The sequence below is a fragment of the Hakea prostrata genome, chromosome 2, assembly GCF_041222555.1.
Source record: "Hakea prostrata isolate BN-2017 chromosome 2, UWA_Hpros_2, whole genome shotgun sequence".
In the NCBI taxonomy this organism is placed as follows: Eukaryota; Viridiplantae; Streptophyta; class Magnoliopsida; order Proteales; family Proteaceae; genus Hakea; species Hakea prostrata.
In genome coordinates this window covers 54,498,979-54,519,170 of record NC_142601.1, presented here as the reverse complement: position 1 = coordinate 54,519,170, position 20,192 = coordinate 54,498,979, and the positions used below count along the sequence as shown (strand labels likewise).

The window sequence follows — 20,192 nt, the reverse complement described above, 5'->3', positions numbered from 1 at the left end:
GTAATTACCAACATCATTAGAACAGACCATAAGTTCCACGCTCGTATAATATATACAAGAGTCCTCATCCCAAGCTATCAATTCAAGAAAAAGATGATCTATATGATTAGATTTTGAGAATATAGATGATTTTTGAGAACTCTATCACAAAAGAGAATTTCATAATGGTCAAACAAAAATATTTCAACGACTTACTTCTAATATTTAACCCACAAAACCAAAAGAAGAAAGGAGAAATTATTCATTAAAAACCACAAACCCTGAACATAGCCTATAGATTAACATAAGAATAATTGTACGAGTTGGAAATGGGATGTCCATCAGAGAGATGATTTTTGGAACAAAATAAAATATGACAGCTTGATGGTAGAATGAACTTGAAACTTTATCATATAGATTTTGGGATGGAAGCTGCTTTTGTTATCTTTACAATTAAGATTTTTATATGTAAACTTTGGGTTGATGACAACTTCATTTTTAGAGCATCTCAAGGAAAATTCAAATGCTATAGAATAATCTTATCTCCTTTAAATTCTTGTTCAAGTACCAACTTTGCTTTGCTGTTAATGCAGCCGATAATAATTGAAAACTGGGAGACCATCCTAGCTTTTTTCTCTCTCACAAATGAACTTAAAAAATACAAATCAATTCGATGCTTCTTAAATGTTCTTCTGTCGACTGGTGCAAATGGAAATTTAACAGTAAAGCAACCCATATTATTTAAGGTGGAAGAGAATTTGAGGAATGTAAAGTATAATTGTTGCATGAATTTTTTTGGGTTTCAATAATTGTGGTGATAGAAAGCATCAAGTAATATACTATAGTTTTTCATATTCGTTTGAGAAACCCTAAGGTGTATTATTGAAAAGCCACTTAATCATGACGTAGAAACAGCTGAGTATGAAATGGCAGCTTTTGCCTCCATGGATGATATGCCAATCATTTTATTTTTGGTAATCGTCGTGCCAATCATTTTCTGTATCTAAACACATATACAAACACAACCCAAGTGCACGACCAAAAACATTTTTTTACTTACATGATTCGTGAGCCATTTCTGCAGTTTCCTTTTCTTCCCTTAAAAATCCTACTTCCCACCATGCTTCACTTTCCCTTCCTTATGATTTGTAACTATTCTTATTCTCTTTCTGATTAATCAAATTGAAACTAAAATGTGTCCAACTGGGACTCCCTCCTTATGATTTGTAACTATTCTTGTTTTCTTTCTGATTAATCAACAACGAGGTTACTAGGCCTAGAAGTCTTCCTCCAGGAGACTATATACAAATCCTTCCCCCATGGAATGTATGGAAGCAAACAGATTTTGTAATTCTGTTTGCTCCTATAGAATGAATAATTCGTTTCTGCTCCATGCCGTGAAGGATGAAGAAAATCCCACCTGAATTGGGTAACTTTTACAGACTGGTTTCCAAGAAAGAAGCACAAATAGCTTGGCTCACTCACGCAAAAGACAATTATATTATCACTAAGGATCAATTGACTTATTATAATAAGCATCCCCTGAATGAAGGAATGAATTCTCCCAACCTGGGGATGAAACTGAGGAAATAGAAACGACACTATCTTGACCTTCAAAATCCTCATGCCTTACATTCTAACTATTAGAAGACCATCTGAGGCGGAAATTATAGAGGACCGCAAAAATTGTGTGGATAACAGGAGGAAATAGAGGTAAACAATTGGTTTGATTATAGAACAAATTCTGACATTACACTAAAACTCACATCTGAATGGGAACTATGAGAGGATAAGCAACTTCTCAAACTCTTGCGGAAGCCTCTCCAGCTGAAGAAAATTACAAATATAATGAATCTATATAATGGTTTGGAAGGAAAATATGTCCCAACAAACCAAATAAACATATAACATGTACAATTGGCCTCCACCTAGTCTGGTGGACAACAAGAAATGAAACTTGCAACTGGGAAAAAAAGAGGGAAACATATTAAGGAGAAAAATGAGCCATTTTAAGTATGAGACCCTACTCTAGCTTCTTTCTGTCTTCAACCTCTTCTGAGCACGATCCGAGTCTTCGCCACTGCTTGCTACCCTAAAATGTGGCATTGCCCGATTGCTATTACTGTCTTCATGATCCTGAGACAAAAATTAAAAAATCAGTCAGATCCCACCAAACTCCTGCATGACAACCTCCAAATCCCATGGAAGTGCATTCAAAAGTAATGCAATGCGAGTTACCCGCCAAACAGGACAGTGCATTGCTCCTAGATCAGAAAGGAAAAAGCATAGGCAAAAAATAGTCTTCACGCACAAAATTCAATCGTAGTTCTATGTTATCATGCAATCTCCAAAAAGAACAAAATCCCCCAATTAACTGCTATCAAAATAAAGCCATCCGATTAACAAGTACAAACGGTATTTCCTTATTGATACCCATCAGGGTGTTAAGTAGTAATATCGAGTTTTTGGCCTATTAACATTGAGGTTTTCACCTCTTATCAGGGAAAAAAGGGAAATACATGATTTGAGAATTCCATCTATTTGACCATACAAAGATTTATAGCACATTGTCAGCTACACATGACCGTTCTTATGGATAGGACTTAAATCATATTTATGCAGCTGAAAAATACATTTGCCCCTTCTCTTGGGATAATGCCCCTGATCAAACATCTTTCCTTCTACTAAACTAAATTAAAACAGTAGGCACCTAGTCTTTGTTTGGATAAGTAGGGATGAAGGAGAGTTGAACACAAAGTTTAACTGTGAGATGGGTGTGGTCATCATACCAAATAAGCTCGTACCTTCTAGGAAAAATAGAAACATTGGCTCGAAAGCCTTAGAAATAAAAGGAGTAACCTGGAATTTGCCATCAAAGTATCCAACTGTACATACCTTAGCACTGGATGTCATAGTAGCTAATCTATTAACTGCTCGCTTCCCAAGGTCGATCTGCACCGATATACTAGCTTGTCCCAGATCCACACCTGAGTGCTGCAGCGCTTGTGTTAAAGAATTCAACAATCTGCACCCACAACAACCCATTTGGTCAGCAACAAGCAATTAAGAGAGGGAGAGAGGGAGGGAGGGGGGGGGGGGGAAGAAGAAAAAGAAGAAAGAAAGAAAGAACATGAAGAAGGGATCCTATTGATGAAGACTACCGCATATTCATCAGTGGCTCACATGCTAAGTGGAATTTTGGCAAAGGGCTATAAATCTAGAAATCATTTTGATCAATAGTTATTAAACACTTTTGAAAGGGGAAAGGTGTAAAGTAGATTGCAGCCAGCTGCTACCAGCTTTCTTAGGAAAAACAGTAAGATAAACAAATTTCCTCCCATCAAAACATGCACTAAATAATAGGACTGCGAGTGTCACTGACTCCACCAAAAACCCAAAAAAGATGCACAGAAGAAGCAAAATTGAGAGTTTAGCTTACTCTTGAGAGTAAACACTTGAGATGTTAATTGTTCCCCCTTCAATAATCAGATCCTCTGGCTCATTTGGTGTATCACCTGTTGTACATGGCTTGTTTTGCCACACCTGCAACTGAGGCTGAGCTATGTCTTCTGCATCTGACATGGGTCTTAATGGCGATTGCACAAGCCCACCACTTTGTCCCATAGAAGTGAATATGTTTGATTGCAAAGGGATAGGTGGCAGTACTGACTTTTCTGCCAGGCCAGCATGATGATCCATTGGTCTGTAGGCAACACCTGTGCTCAGATCAGATTCAACAACACTCTGTACATTTGGAAGCATGGTGGGAGTTATGGCAACATTATTCTCATCAAATTTTCCAGCAAACATCAACCCAGGACCAGGATCATTCTTCATATCTCGTGAATGGTCAATTATACTTTCTCCCGTATTGTGGTTGCTTCTCTGTTCAAGGAAAGAATCCATCATCAATCAAATATATTTGGAAGTATGTCTGTAAAGAACATGTATCAGAACAATAGGACATCACATGCTCAGCTTCATTTCCCAATTTGATTACTTGAAAGCTAACACGAATATGCTAAAGAGACCTACTTTTGTGACATAACAACACCATTTTATGGTGAACTTAGGCAAAGAGAAACAACTACCATCCCTTCTGCTCAGAAGAAGGCCAAAAGTAAATTAGACACACGAGGGGAGCGTGCTAAACAGTGATCAATTCGAAAACAGAGATAAATGAGGACCATGAACAAGTAATCTGCATGAGCAAGTAGACAGATTGTCCAAAGAGGCACGGATAAACACATGAAAGACTATTGACAACCACATACAATACCAAATATAAATAACATTCTAGCAGGTGAAAGAAAGGTGCACAATGGAAATGCCACATAAACAAGAGGACGATGCACAAAGCAGTAACAAGTTACCCATGGCATCAGCTTAGCAGGCTCTGGATTCCATCCTGGATATACTTGTTCGTATTTGGTTACTTTCTGCTGTAAGAATCGAACGTAATCAATGACCTGCAAAAGACCGCACATGCTTCAACCAACCTGAACTGGAATAGTACCAACATCCCCTAACAATAATGAAAAATAATAAAATGAATTTCTTTTGGATGAATATACCTCTAGCAGGAAAGATGCCTTATCTCTCTTTTGATCACTGTGGGGTATGAGTCCTCTCAATATTTGAAATCTGCAAAACGGTTGCAGAAATATCAGCAAGTTGACTCATGAGAATAGGAGTAGAATAAGGAAAAAAGGAAGGAAAAAATTGGAGAAGTATTAAGCAAGATAATATTTGATCAACAAAATAATTCAAATCAATTAATTTCCACTGGATTCTGAAACTGCAAACAATGATGATGATGATAATAATAAGGGAAAATTTCTAGCACCTCCTATACTTACTCTCTATCTACTCTTACTCCCCTCTCAAATGTTTCACCACTGAATCCCCCAAAAAAGTGAACTCTTACTTCTCCTTCTCCCTTGATATTTTAAAATGGCAAAAACCCTCTATTTTTGTTCCTTTATAGATTAAAGTAATTTCTTTCTTTCTGTCATCAAAATTTTCATGTTTTCACTTTTTTTTATTTTTTTATTTTAATTTTTTATAAGAATACATTATACGCGATTAGGTGTGTATTTTTTATTTTTATTTATATTTTCATATTTTCTTTGATGGATTGTTATAAAAGAGGAAGAATTAAAAAAGTACATCTAATCATGTTTAATGGATTCTGATAAGAAAAAAATACATAACATTAAAAAATATGTACATGCTTCTACAACAACAACAACAACAACAACAAACAAACAAACAAACAAAAAAAAAAAAAAAAAAAAAAAAGGGGGTCCCCAAGTATGGATTTCTACAAAGAAGGAGAAAAGGAAGAAAAAGGTAATGAAAAACAGCTTAAAAAATAAATAAAAAAAACCATAACTGATTAAGAAGGTAAAAACAAAAGGTAGCTTGACAACTTTAAAATATCTGGGGTGAAGGAGAGCTAAGAGTTTACATTTTTGGGGGAATCAGAGGTGAAACTTTCAAGAGGAAAGTAAGAGTAAATAGAGAGTGAGTACAGGGGAGACAGAAAATTTTCCTCAGACTAATAATAATAATGAGGGAAATACGTAATGCTAGTTGGGTGTAGCAGAAACTTTCATACCAGCATTTTATTGAACTTTGAATGATATGGGAGGCAATCTCTGCCATTTATTCCCACTATCATTGCATCACCTGGCCACCCCATCACCATTGCAATGGTTCCCTCTTTCCCTCTCCCCTCGTCTCCAATTATTTCTCAAGAAGCCGCAATGCCAGGATGGATTTGATTACCGAGAACACACTGCTTTTATCCCATCTCTTCATCTCTCCCTCTCCTGCCGTCTCCCCTGCAAATCCTGTTGAACATATTGCTGAAGCTATGGAAAGCTTCGCTCAGCTCGGACTGGCAGGTTGAGAGAGGCGAACTAGATGAATACAGCCAGGCCTCAGGCCAGCCCCTACCATCTTCCTATAGAGACAAACCCTCTCTCTTTCTGATGGTGGATCAATACCCAACAAGCAGTACCAAGGAAACAAGCAGTGTTAATGTCAGGAAATATGGAACACATAACTTTGATCCAGAAAACAACTATTCTTAAGTTCTGTTTCTTAATGCATCGGCAAAGTGAAATTCCCAAGTCCCAACTGCTTCTCCTTTACCCACTTAATTGTGTCCCAACACTGCAACAGAAGCTTTTCAGACATCAAAACCATCATCAATGAGCTCCTCTACAACTCATATGATGCCAAGCACTTAGATGAATGCAAAGGAGAACATTATTTACAAAATGAGAGAATAGGATACACAGAAAAGCTTCAAATCACTCTATTTCGATGACAATCTCTTTTGGTTTTTCCCTCGTAATACATTTTGGCTATACATTGAGAACAACTTGGTCATATCTCAACTAAATCGGTACTTATACAAAGATCCTAACTCTCAATCAGCTCATTTCAAGGTCACCACACTTGATACACGGCCTAGGCTATGCATGTATTTCTTCACTTCTACCAAGGTCAGTTCTGGTCTGCCGCTGACTCTTCTACTTCCTTCAACCTGAACCAAATAACTTGATGTAACCAGGGTTAACCACCCCCCCCCCCCAAAAAAAAAAAAGTTGGGCCCAAAAACCAGACCCAAAAGGCCCATCTTAAACTGCCCAAATATCCAAGAGTATGCTAGTCATTTGCAAGCCCTGTTAGGGCTCAATAGGGGTCTGGTTGGAATCCCTGTGATCCAAGGGTCATGGATCTATATTTAGTTTTTGCATTGAAGCCCTCTAGGGTTAGCTATTGAGTTTTGGGGGTTTAAAATATGTAGTCAAAATTAGAGACTCCAATTGGAATCTATTAAATTAAGACTCCTTTTTGATAATTAGGTGTTATTTTCCAAGATGGTTTCTTTTATTTGTGGTTGAGTTTATTTGTAAGGGAATCCTAATCTATAAAGGAAACCTACTTAGGTCGGAGTGTTTTAGTAGGCTATAAATAGGCTACTCTTTCTTTGTAATTTAAAGTCTGGAACTATTGAGTAAAATCAGAGGCTTGGGCCATGGGAAGAAACCCTGCGGCCTAGGCTGAGAGTTCTCTTGAGTTTCAGAAATTTCAGTATCAGCCTTTCTTCAACTAACAGCAAGCAAACCTCCATTACAGCAGCAGCCACCATCTCCCAAGTACAACCCTACCCAGCACCTCCCCCTTTATCGCAGAAAACTTCCCTATGCCTCTCTTGCCACAGCAGTAAGATCCCTCCCCACCCTGTGCAACCCTTCCCCATCCCCTCTCCTTCCTCTGTCCCACTTTCTTTCCCTTTTCTTGAACCTGCAGCAGCATGGGAACCCAAGAAAACCCCATGCAGGCTTTCTCGACAGTTGCAGAATTTTCTGCAATTCTTGTCTCCCTCCCCACCATCCCCCCCCCCCCGTCTCTAAATCAACCCCCTTTACCCCTTTTCTTGCAGCAGCCGCTCCCCTCCCCAAATTTTTGTTTCTTTTTTTTTTTCCTGCCCAGAAATCTTGCCGCAGAATTACCCTAAAAAAAAATAATAAAATAAAAAGAAAGAAAGAAAGAACTCACCCCACACCTAACCATGGGCCTCCCTTAACCTTTTCCCATCCCCATTACATCTGAATTTGGATCCTTAATAAAATCCTCAAGTTCTTCCTAACCACTTAATTTGTTAAACCCCCACACCCAAGTAAAGAATAAATTTCTTATCTAGATCATTCCATAGCACCCTAGGAACAGAAAAGAAAAGAAAGAAGAGGGAAGAAATACTAATATGCTTGAAGTTCCAAGAACTCACCCCACACCTAACCATGGGCCTCCCTTACCCTTTTCCCATCCCCATTCCATCTGAATTTGGATCCTTTATTAAAATCCTCAAGTTCTTCCTTCCCACTTAATTTGTTAAACCCCCACACCCAAGTAAAGAATAAATTTCTTATCTAGATCATTCCATAGCACCCTAGGATGTTCCCTCCCTTTGTTTGATCAACCCTAGAGCACCCCATCCCTCTTCATACAAACCCTAAATTAATCAAGTATCCCTATGGGTTAACCAATAATTTTCTGCCATCCCATAGCATTCCAAAACTCTCCCATAGGATACCATAGGCTCCTAGGATCTCAAAAACATCTCATTGTCAACCCAAATTGTATACCTAATCCTTGGACAGCCCATTATTTGCTGGTTCTTATTAAATAGGGTCCTGGAAGATCTAACCCAGACCCTGGTTTACATCATACCTACTTCACACTAGAGTACAAAGGCCTCCATCGGACATGGTCATGTCACCTCACACAATTTTCTCACAGTTTATCACGTATGAGAGTTACTTCCAAACCACTTCTAACATATGACCATTCCTTGCTTTACCCTTCCTAACTTTGCCACTCATAATTTGAATAACCTCATTCAGTTTATCTAGATGATGCTTCATAACTCCACATAATCCCTTGTCTAATAAAAAATTTCTAGTAAAATCTGAATGAGTACACTGATAGCACAACATTACAGGCACACCTCCCCACTTCAAGCATCCTTTTAATCTTTCATGAAACAGCATCCTCTATATCACCTTCTTTATTATGATTCAGCCAAGAAACATAAAATAACCACTTTGAAGAAGCTCCCTCTCATTATTTTCACAACCTCATCATCTGTTCAGTGTAAGCAAAGTTACACAATATATGATTTCTAACCTAACTTGGCAATAATCCCTACTTCAATCTCATCCACCAAAATAATATCATCAGCTAAACTGAAGAACCTCACCTTCAACCACTCTAGTTAAAACATATGGCAAGCGCAACAAACAAGGACTACAAGCTAAGCACTGATGTAACCCAATTGTAATTGGGAAGTCACTACCTTGTCCCAACCCCCATCCTAGTTCTTACACTTGTTAGTGTACTATCATACACATTACTACTTATGTCCACTTATGTACTTAAAATACTTCTGCAGTATTTTCAAGATTAACACCCTAGGAACTCTATTGTAAGTATTCTTTTTTTAAATCACTAAAGACCATAGAAAGATCCTTCTTACCATCTCTAAATCTTTACATTAGTCTCCTAAATAGGTAAAGAGCTTTCTCATGGATTTTCCTAGCACAAAGCCACATCTAGTCTCCATCACAATGGCTTCTTTCCTCAAGTGAGTTTCCATAATCCTCCCAAAATATATTATTTTCATTAGTTTAGTGCCTTCAGAGTTACTGCAACTCTGAATATCACCTATATTTTAGTAAATTGAAACCACTGCTTCTTCTCCACTCACCTAGCATTTAACTTGTGGTCATAATCTTATTAAACAGCCTTGATAGACAAGGCAAATCACAGGTTCCTAGTCTCTTTCATACTATTCGGATCTAATATAGGCCTAGCACCTTCGCTATTATCATCCTTCTTAAGGCGCCTTGTACTTTAGACACCTTAATTTTTTTAAATATCCATGACATGCAGATTCTACTGTCTTGTTGGATAATTTATTTTAGATTATCCTTCATTTCAATTTCATTCTAGATTTTATTTGGTTCCTCACAGCAGTCTCAGGTGATCATAGTGGTGTTAAAGGTTTGCATGCACTGAGAAGTTTGCATGCAGGAAATGAAAAAATGAAAGAATATGATTTAATAAGCTCGTGCCCGCTTCAATTGATCCAGTATCCCAATCTAATCAAGTACTTCCATTGTTACATATCATCCTAATAAAGACTATAGATCTTGTAGAATCAAATCCCAATTGGTGACAGTTTTCAGTCAGGGCTCCACTGGGGGATATTTGGGGCCAAAAAATACCAAATCCTTTCCCTTGGTTGGGCCTGTTTTGTCGCCCTCCTCACTAACTTATCATGTCTGGCATTGTGATAATACAACGAAAAGATAGTTGAAAAGTAACCAGAGGTACCAGATGTCAGATAAAAAAAAAAGAAAAGAGGTTCCAGATGAATCATGAGGTAGACCATAATGATGCAGGACAATTTGGTGGCAAGCAAGTGATATGAATCGTTACAGTAATTACACTAGGTGCAGTTTGATGTAGTTTAAAGGAGAAATAGATGAAGTAAATATTCCCCAATCCCCATGGATGGTTCTATTAGACTCAGAGGCTTCATTATGGGAGGCATCTCTAATTTGAAGAGCTTTAAAATGCATCGTTTAAAATGGAGTCATCTCAATTCTCAAATGAAAATAAATACTAGCATCATTTAGTGAAATATTACCTCAAGACAAGAATGTTTAATGTTCTAGACTTTTAGATGAAAAAGAGACGTCCTGCAACTACCATGCTAGCATAAATGTACACTTGCATCACATTCCATAAAGGAAAGAGATGTCAGTTTTTCCAAGCAGGCTCATATTATAAATAACAAAAACTGAGAACATATAGAACAATTCGAAAATAGTCATGACAATTTATTAAACATTCAAAACTTAAAAGTTCTTAGTGAAATGAGTGCGAGAAATGAATAAACTATGGCAACGAATATCTGTCAAAAATAACAACCTGAACTCCAGAAAGAGAGAAACCATCTAATTCCGTGCATTATTTAGGTCAGCAGGTGATTGAATCAAGATATTAATACACCGGACAAATGAAAACAGAGGACCCGTTCTACTTGCCTATCGTTAATCTTGCTCCTCCTACGCTGCTCTGTAGCTGAATGCTTCGATCGTGGCGTGACAGGCTTCAGGGCGGCGAACTTGCCGCCTTCTTTTCCAGTTAAATCCCCTGCGACAGTAACTTTCCTTTAAGGAGAAGCACTTTGGTAGCATATACCGTTTCAAAATCTACTCTTCTTGGGGATAAAAATCACAGCTTTATTTGTCCGTGATCCAATTGAGGGGGGGAGGGAAATGTAGGGAGAAAATCCTCTTTCCTACCCTGCAAGTCTGCAACCCCCCGCCCCCCCCCCCAAAAAAAAAAAAAGAGAAAAAGAAAAACCAAAAGCGCTCCGGAGCAGGTTGGTATGAAATTTGAAGCATCTAGCTCGAAACTATCTGGGAGAGGATATGCCAACAAGGTGTGGCAATACTCTCGCTTTGCAGGCGCACGTTATGCAATCCCCACTATAGAAATTAAGGAATCCAGCACGCATGCATGTTACCTTCATGGGGTGGACCGTCATTCTTTGATACGAACTCCTCATCGTCGTCGTCTTCCTCTTCCTGAGGACCCCTACTAGCAGATTTCATCATCTCCATAAAGCTCTGATTCTTATGCCCCGTTGGCCTGAGAGAAAGTTGTCAGCGCCCGACCCAGTCAGCAAAAAAAACAAAAAACAAAAAATAGAAGACAGCAGCGAATAACGGCATAAACTCCAGAACAAGAAGAATTCATCTAAACTTATTCATAAGTGTGAATGGAAAAACTTGGGTTGAGAAGAAGCTGTAAGAAAAAAGAAAGAATGCCACCAACTTGGAGGATGACTGAGAGCTGAAGCTGTTGCGATTTAATAAAGGTAGCTGTGCAACCCGTTCCGACGACAAAGGTCCCAACTTCTCCGAAGGCTCTGCAAGACAAAAGTACGAACAGAAAGCACACAAGTCACAACCACTCTAGGTCAGGCGTTCTGCGTTCCTAAATTAAGTTCGGTCCGACGGTAGTGGTTAAGTCTAACATACGCGGTTAAGCGAGGTCCCATAAACTCCACCCCCGAATCAATTCTGGTTTATGGTTTCGTTTGAGTTCCGGTTCTCCCATGATCTGTTGAACGGTCTTGGCATGGCCTACAGGCCTACCAACTACCAATGGCGTTACAGACTTTTTCAGGGGATTCGGTGGCAAATGGTACATAATAGGAAGTTGGAACCCAACCCTTCTGTTTAAAGTTTGAAAATCAAAAACCGGCTCCCGCCTGCCATGGGGATTGGGGACCATGGGGAAGCTGGGCCCACTAACAAAGGTTTTAAAGGCTTCTTAAATTAAGGGAGGTACGTCATATGTTGGATCAATGGAAGTGTCGTTGATGGTGTCTAACGCTAGACAATGTTTGGCCCACCAACAGTGGGGGACAACAAATGAACGCGGAGATTCGTGAAGAATTTCATAAGAAAATGAAGAAGGTGCCACTAATATTAATGGCATCTCCACGTCTCCATGTACGCGTATCAATCAACATGCTAGTTTTAATACCACCAAGGATTGCTGGACTTTACTGGAGTCCTGCGCATGACGGTTAAACGAATTAGTTTCGTCCAGTGAATTGAAATTTCGGTCTACTTGACCGAAATCTCGTTTCTCGTCGTGCACATGATTCTAGCAATTTCGCCGAATGCTAAATTGTGCACTGGCCAAATCTTCTTACAAAGTAAGATGCCAAAAATGAATCTGTATTCCTATTTCTTGATCTGTATTTTCATACTTGTGGTGATTATCCAAAAAAAAACTATCATAGTTATTAAAATAAATAAATTTAAAACCTGAATTTACAATGAAAAGTGGAGGATGATGCTACAGGTCAGATGAAGGGAAATTTAAAAACTCCTTAGTAAGAAAATTTGCAAATATATTACTAGACCTGTATAAAAACCTGAAAGAAAAATCATCGCAACAGTTTTGAGAGTTTCAAGATCTCTTCATATACATCCCTACTCAAGACCCAATCTAGAGAACTAGGCTGCCAGTTAAAGGCTAATATAGCAGGTTTGGAATCTGAAACTATTTGAACTATGTTCAACTTGATTTATAAAGCTAGCCAAACAGCATCTATAATTGCCTCCAATTCCAGCGTGACTGTTGAGATACAGCTGCCAAGTATGGTTCTTGCGGCTGTAAAATGGCCTCCAGGATCCCAAGTTGTGGTGTTGTCTAAAATATCATTCTAGTGATTGATATGTTTGCTATGATGGTGCAACCACTATGGTTAAAAGTACGTAAAAGATAAGAAAGAGCACATCAAAGATAAGAAATAGAAACTAAGAAAGCAAATCATGTGAATCTAGGAAAACTAGGACACCTTTGTCAAAGGAGGGTGTGGGTCCACATCTTGTATGGTCCAGGAAAGCCCAAGGATATGGGGAGTAATAATAAGTGCCAGACAACACAAGCTCCAGATCGGCTATGCCCCCCCCCCCCCCCCCCCTTGCTAGAAAAAAATCATTTCTCATATCAAATATCGCTAATACATTTAAACCCACTTCCCACCTCAAATTTTGCTACAGGGAGGACAACAACCATGCAGACCGACTTGCTATTTAATGAGTCTTCTTCCATGACTTAGTATTTTGTAGATTCCCACCCTCTTTATCTATTTAACAACTAGTTTGTAAAGGTTGCTTCTTTAAAATATGAGTTAAATAGGTTTGAGAAATTTCATGGATGTAACATTATAAGACTATGCAACTTTGGAACATTGGGAATTCCTTTTAGTTAAAAAAAAAATAATTAAATTATTAATATATTATCTTGACCTTTTACTGTAGCATTTCTCGATGGGAGATAAATATTAAATACAAGAGTTTTTTACATGTCATCTACAATAGTGGGGTGAAACTTGGAATTCTCCACTATAGTGGCATATATTACAAGTTAATCACAACGAGTTTTTTCACTTAAATCCTATTAAGTCAAAAATCAAATGACCCTAATGCCTTTTGGGCAGTAAAATGACCTAATTATCCTTATTTAATACCTCTCATAGCCAACCCTTGAGTGGGTGAATGGATTACCCATCTTCTACCTACACATTGTCTACCGGAAAACACCTACCCCTTGCTTGCCGGACATCTCTCTCACACTATAATTCTAGAGTCTGGTGCTTCATATTGGCATTCAAATTTAGCAAAGTAATTGGAACTGGAGCATCTGTCTAAATTGAAGAAAATCATGTATTTCTTCAATCCTTGGCTAAACGAGTGACTATATTTTGAATTGTAGTAAATGGAGTTCTCAACTTCTCGCAAAGGTTGTTTCATTAGCAAACTCAATTTCTCCATGAAGAATCATAAAAGAAATAATTGCTGTTCGAATCTATTGACCATTTCTATTCTCTTAAGATCACAGTTTCTTCGCGTTTGCTCGGTGAAAAATGAAACCGACTCCATCAAACCCTAACAACAAAACATGCATAAATGAATTAGGGTATGAACCCTTTTGTTTTACAAACTCAAATCCCTTTCCCTTAGTTTCCTATAATCCTTCGAACCAAATTGTAACCCTAGTTCAACAAATGCACGACAAAGCAGACAAGAAACGTCCTTATCAACCACAAATCAACACAATTCGCATGAAATACATGTTTTCATTTTGAAAGAACCTTGCATCTCTCTCCTTCCCTGAGCCCTTCCAAGCAAACAACACAATCTTTATTTAACCCACGTTCCAACGCAACACTGTACTTGAAATAAGAAAGTTTACCTAGCCCTTCTTCTGATAACCCAAGACCCACTTCATCATTTTCATAAGCGAAAATCGAAAGAGAGACTTTGTCGACGATGACTACATTGTAGCATTGTAGGTTCCCCACCTATAAAACGAACGTGAAGAAAACTGATGGCAAGGATTTCTAGGAAGATGAAAAAGAGGGAAATAATGAAGGCCTTAACAATGGGTTGGAGAAAAAATGAAAGCAGCAGCTTAGGGTTTAGCTTTTTTGTGGCCTAATGTGGCCATGATGTGTTACGACCTAAAAATATTGGATTTTCACAGCTGAGCTGCAAGGTAATGCCATTTTCTCTGTCTCTACTCATCTCCTCTTTCTCTGTAAGAATTGTCTTCAATTCAAATGGCTTATGCTTCGGCTATGGCATGAGTAAAGTTATGTTTTTGAACGCTATCCTAATTTCATGAAGGAAGAAGATGAGATATATAGGTATGCATAGAAAGAGATTTATGGCAGAGGTGTGGTGGTTTCCTACTAAGGTGGGCAGTTTCTAGCGAGGTGTAGGAAGAAAATGAGTGAAGTGACCTAAGGAATTGGATATGTGAGGGTAATTAGATCATTTTACTGCCCAAAAGGGCATTAGGGTCATTTGATTTATGACTTAACAAAATCTATGTCAAAAAAATAACTATGGATGACTTGTAATATTAAAAATGGGGAACATGTAATATTTGCCACTATAGTTGGGGGGAACCCCAAGTTTCACCTCCACTATAGCGGGTGACTAGTAAAAAACTCTAAATACTCAAAAATGTGTGGGACACCAAATTATTTTTGAAAGTCTTACTACATCAATGAAGATAATTATAGAAGGGACAATAGAAACAAATTCTCAAATTCTTTTGGGAACACTGATGGTAGCTTTACTTAGAAGCTAGGGAAGGGAGGTGTGAGAGGCTTGATTCGTGATACTACACCCAAGATCGTCAATCACTTTTGTGTGTATCTGGGGTGTGTGCCAACTATGAGACAACGATTGAGCAGTAATGATTAGGTTGGAGAGGGCCACGAACCTTAGGCTAGACAAAGTTTGGGTCGAGTGTGATTCAGAGGCCACCGTGATTTTAATACAGCAATAGGAAATTCCATTATATGCACTAAAAAATGGAATTCTCTACCCCATACTTGAAGATTATGACGTGGAAAATAACACATTGTTTTAGAGAGACAAATATATCAATTGATTTCTTGGCAAACTTGACAAGGAAGCAAAATGTGTCTTCTTCCGTGGTAGAATAGAATGAGATGATGATTCTTGAATTGAATAGGGATGAAGCTAGAAAGCCAATGTTTAGATTTTGTTAGCTCTATCTTGAAAATTGAAGTTTGTTTAGCCAAAGACGTAACAATTCAAATGTAATCCTATTTTATTTTCACTTATAAATACATACGATCTTTTACTTAAAAAATATTTTCAAGTTATAAGTTAACCTATAGTAGAAGGAAACACTGCACATCTATTATTTGCTTATTTTGTTTAAGGTTATTTTGCATTATTGTGTTTCCCAAAGGGGAAAAAGAGAAGAAAAAAAAAGCACCAGTGATACTACTTCAAATCTACCATGGAGCAAGACCATCTATGTAACCTCTATATGTACATAATCCTTGAATAACTCCAAACCATATTTTACATATTTAAAAGTTTATACCCTTCTACCCAAAAAAAAGTTTATACTCTTCTCACCAGAAAAAAGTAACTCATAATCTCCAACCCCACCTTCTCCCCCCCCCCCCCCTCCAAAGAAAAAAAAAACACAGTCATAACCAGCGGTTCATGTAACCAAGAAAATCAGACAGCTCGTTGAATATATTTCAGCCCAAATGACTCAAATTACAAAGTTCACTTTCATATATTTTGTATTTATTTACCTTCAAATATTATTAAATTTAATTTTGATTTCAATCACATTTCGCTTCTCTGTGTCTCCTAACAATCATTGAAAATATTCATAGCATCGGGTTATACAGGAAGGTTAGGGTTAATGTATCTAAGTTATCAATCAGAGTGAGTCATTGTATACTTATCATTGGCTAATATATATGTTAAGAAGTGTTCGCGAAGGTCGCAAATGGGGATCGCAGGTCATACCTGAACTAAATCCAAAAGGATCAAACATTAAATATGTTTTTTTTTTTTTGGTTAAAAACATTAAATATGTTAAGCGTAGTAGACTGCATGTTTCCATGTACGAGATTCATGGTCATTCCATGCAGCTGCCATCGAATTTTCTATTGCCTAGACCTGCCTCCTCTTCCTATCAAGCTACTTTCTCACTTGGGTTTATACCTTACAGAAACTGGTTAGGGAGATGAAAGGAAACAGAAAGAGAGAGACAGAGAGAGAGAACATACCTCTGGTGACGTGTTTTTCTCCAGCTTTATCTTTCACTGCCGCATCTTTATCCTTCGCCACAGACTCACCCCACAATGTAAATGCGCCTCCGCTACTGTAAGAACTACAATCAGAGTTTGCTTTGCGAATTTCACTAATTATTTCTGTACCACCATACACAATCCCCTCAGGCCTTGGAACCCCTTGAGGAAAATTGGAAATGTGGCTTATACTGTAAGTGCCAATTCCCCCGGGGAGTAAATGCCCCACATATGCTGCTGTTGTTGTTGGAGACAGCTTTTCGACTAGTGTTGATGTCTTAACTTTCTCCACCGTGTCTTCACTCTTGGCGCCATCCTTTCCTACTCTTTCCAATGGTCGGAGAAAATCTTGCGTTTTCAGGTAAATCCCTGAAAATTAACATTTCAGAAAATTCAACATTCGATCTGCGTAATTCTGCAACTTATCGCAGGAAAATATGGGAAAAAAATTCCCCCTCCACCCAATGTTAAATCCCCATAATACTTCAAGTTTTCGGAGTCTCTCTTTCTTTTTTTTTTTTACGAGCGCTGTATTCGACGCGGTCATGTGAAACTGGATAACGTTACAGAACTATGGGCCCTCAATGTTTCGAGCCGTGCGAAATTGAAGCGTGACTGCAGATATTCAAGTCTGGGCTTCTGACGCTATCAGAACCTCGACAAGAGGAGTCGCACCAGATGCGATTGGCGCCGTTGGACAACTAACCCTACTTCTGTTTGGGCGTGGTGGATCGATCCACGCAGTGAGAACTGAGAACCCCGGGCGTGGCTCTGTCAGTGTTTCGTCTCATCTGCTTTACTTCTTTCCCCATAGTACTACTGTACTACAGACATTTGAATACGTTCGATCGGAATCTACTATATCCAAGTAAAAGGTTACAAAATACTGTCAGATTGGTTTCTGATGGAAAGCAGTCCTTTTCAATTTGGTAGGTCCCCCAGATTGAACCAACCGTTGGCTCACGTGCACAATCAACGGAGGTCCATCGATTCCCGGTAAAATTCCGGGAGAAAAATAGGGTCTCGCTATAAAACTGTAACCGCCCTATGTTACATTGAAAGCTATCCCCAAAGAAAGATGAAAAAACAAATCTCAACAAAAAACAAATTCAATTCTCGAAATTACTCAATATTAACATACCGGAAGTAGGCTTTGGATCTTGGTGCTGGAAGAGAGAATGGCTGTAAGGTGAAAGGAAATCATGTGTCTGTTTTTTACCTGTGGAAAACATGAACAGGCAACCACAACATTCAAAATTTCATTCAATTCTCCCTGAATTCTGCGTCTTGAGAAGGTCTAGGAAGTAGGAGTTGTGATTATAAAAGATACCTTCAGATCCAAAGGGGCGAGGTTGAGTTAGCTCCATTAACAGTTGCTCAAGATCTACAGTCTACACTTGTCGGTAATTTTTCGAAGGAATTGTCTTCTCTTTTTTTTCTCTTGGAACTGCGTCTCAGACTCTCAGCTGCCCTGTCTGTTCAACTCGTGCAAGTTGCCGAATATCCAAAAGTGAACCCTAATTCAATGCAAAAGACGATATCGTTCACAGTACTTCTAAAAATGGCTAAATTCTTATTTCCACTCTCGTCAAAAAAATTCAGCTTTTCAGAATTCTAGATCCTGCAGACCCAAGCGAAAGAATATAAAGGCGAAGCTAGAAATAACGAGCTTGACTCGAGGACTTGATCCTCCAAAGAGATGATCTCCTCCACTTCGTACGTAGAATTTGAATCCAGAAAGCAACAGCTGGAGCACATTCACCTTCTCTATTCAAGAGAAAGAACCAAAATTTTCCTATCGAATTCACAACACCTCAGAATTAAAGCTTATTGAAGCGGCACCACTCGCCTGCGCAGAAATCTCAGTTTCCACCTCCCCCAGCAAAAATGCTACAGTGCGCCGGAAGCTTTCTCTGAACATCCACAAGAAAAGATGTACCAATCTTCACAGTTTCCCAGGAAAACTGCCAACATAATCACGGTAGGAATCAGAAACCAATCAAATTGTATTCATTAAATTATTCAGAGGAATTCTTTTTTAGTCTAATATGACGAAATTTCCGATCAAATAAATCAGATTTCAGAAGCAAAGTATACAATATCACACGTCTTTACCTTGGATCTGAATTAAGACGAATCGGCACATAATCAGCTCAAATGTGTCTGATGTTCGAAGAAACAATCCAATCTCACGTTTCACAAAGCTGTCAGAGTAGATCTGATGTGCATCAAGAAAGACGAACAAAACTTCGACGATAAAATGTGACGCAGAGACAACAACTTTAGCAGACTATCGAATTGATCAGTAAGAATCTCTCTCTCCCTTCTCTTTCTTTTTCTTCTCCTAACTGCTCTGTAAACGAGCAGTGCGGCGGAAGAAAGGCAGTGGGTCGGAGGGACACTCTGGTGAGATCTTTATACGGGTGTCTTTTCCGTTTTCTATTATCTCCCCAACTCCGTTTCTTTTCTATGACATGCAGAAAACTGAGACCCCGTTCTGATAACGCCGTAATCTAACGACGTTAGGGGAGTGGGTTAATTAAGAACTTCTGCTGGGGTATACAGTGTACGGTAGTAGGGTAAATTAAGGGTTGACTTCGGTTTTCGTTGACATTTAAGAAACAAAAATCGGTGAGGGAGTTAATAGTTAAACTAAAACTGATGATTAGAAGCGTAAATCCCTTAGTTAAAAACAGGCGGCGCTCAGAGCCACAGAGCATGTTGGCAGTAACGGATGAAGAAACGATCACGTGCTGCCCACCATCGCTTTAGCCTTTTGCCTTTAGGTCCTTTTGGGTTTCGTGGGACCCACGATTTCTATTTCCTTTCTATCGGCGGTTCGATTCTTTCCACTACAACAACTCAACAAGACTCCCATGTGCGGGATACGCGGGACTTTGACGTATTTTAGAAAAGAAAATTCCCCCACACAACAAAGCACCCCCTTTTTTTTTTTTTTTTTTTTTTTTTTTGGGTAATCACACGACAAAGCCTCATATGCACAGTTATGTGGATTCCCCCACCTCCATTTTCCTCATGTTCCTTAGAGTTTCACATTTTTTATCAAATATTTTACTTCAAATAAAAATTATTAAAAGAATTTTTTACATTAGCCCCTCCATTTTTATGAGAAACAAACTGCACATCCTCTAGAATAAAAACCTTGCAAATATCCCCTCTACCGTTAACTCTGTTACTTAATACTGTTATATAATCTTAATATGACCATATTACCCTCAAATATGGTAACGTTTGAACATTATTTTCAAAAACTTTTTATACGAGCCCCCTCCATTTTCATGGGAAACAATGCACACCCCCTCTAAAATAAAAAAATCTTGCAAATATCCCTTCCACCGTTAACCCTATTACTTAGGACTGTTAAATAAATTTAATATGATCATATTACCTTCAATATGGTAACGTTTGAACTTCTTATTTTCAAAGTCAT

At 38.4% G+C, this 20,192-nt stretch overlaps 1 protein-coding gene and 1 pseudogene across 1 annotated transcript; both read right to left on the bottom strand.

Moving 5' to 3' along the window:
• Positions 1 to 1,569: 1,569 nt before the first annotated feature.
• LOC149024912 (transcription factor BIM2-like) lies at positions 1,570 to 19,141 on the bottom strand. Its single transcript, XM_089145104.1, has 12 exons — positions 18,857 to 19,141; positions 18,072 to 18,705; positions 17,883 to 17,960; positions 16,721 to 17,110; positions 11,404 to 11,497; positions 11,093 to 11,217; positions 10,608 to 10,716; positions 4,554 to 4,623; positions 4,353 to 4,448; positions 3,419 to 3,864; positions 2,875 to 3,004; positions 1,570 to 2,115 (listed from the first exon to the last, which is right to left on the bottom strand). The coding sequence occupies exons 2-12, from the start codon at positions 18,106 to 18,108 to the stop codon at positions 2,008 to 2,010; spliced, it is 1,683 nt and encodes a 560-aa protein (XP_089001230.1). The 5' UTR covers positions 18,109 to 18,705; positions 18,857 to 19,141; the 3' UTR covers positions 1,570 to 2,007.
• Positions 13,096 to 16,053, bottom strand: LOC149024913 (RING-H2 finger protein ATL14-like; annotated as a pseudogene).
• Positions 19,142 to 20,192: the final 1,051 nt, after the last annotated feature.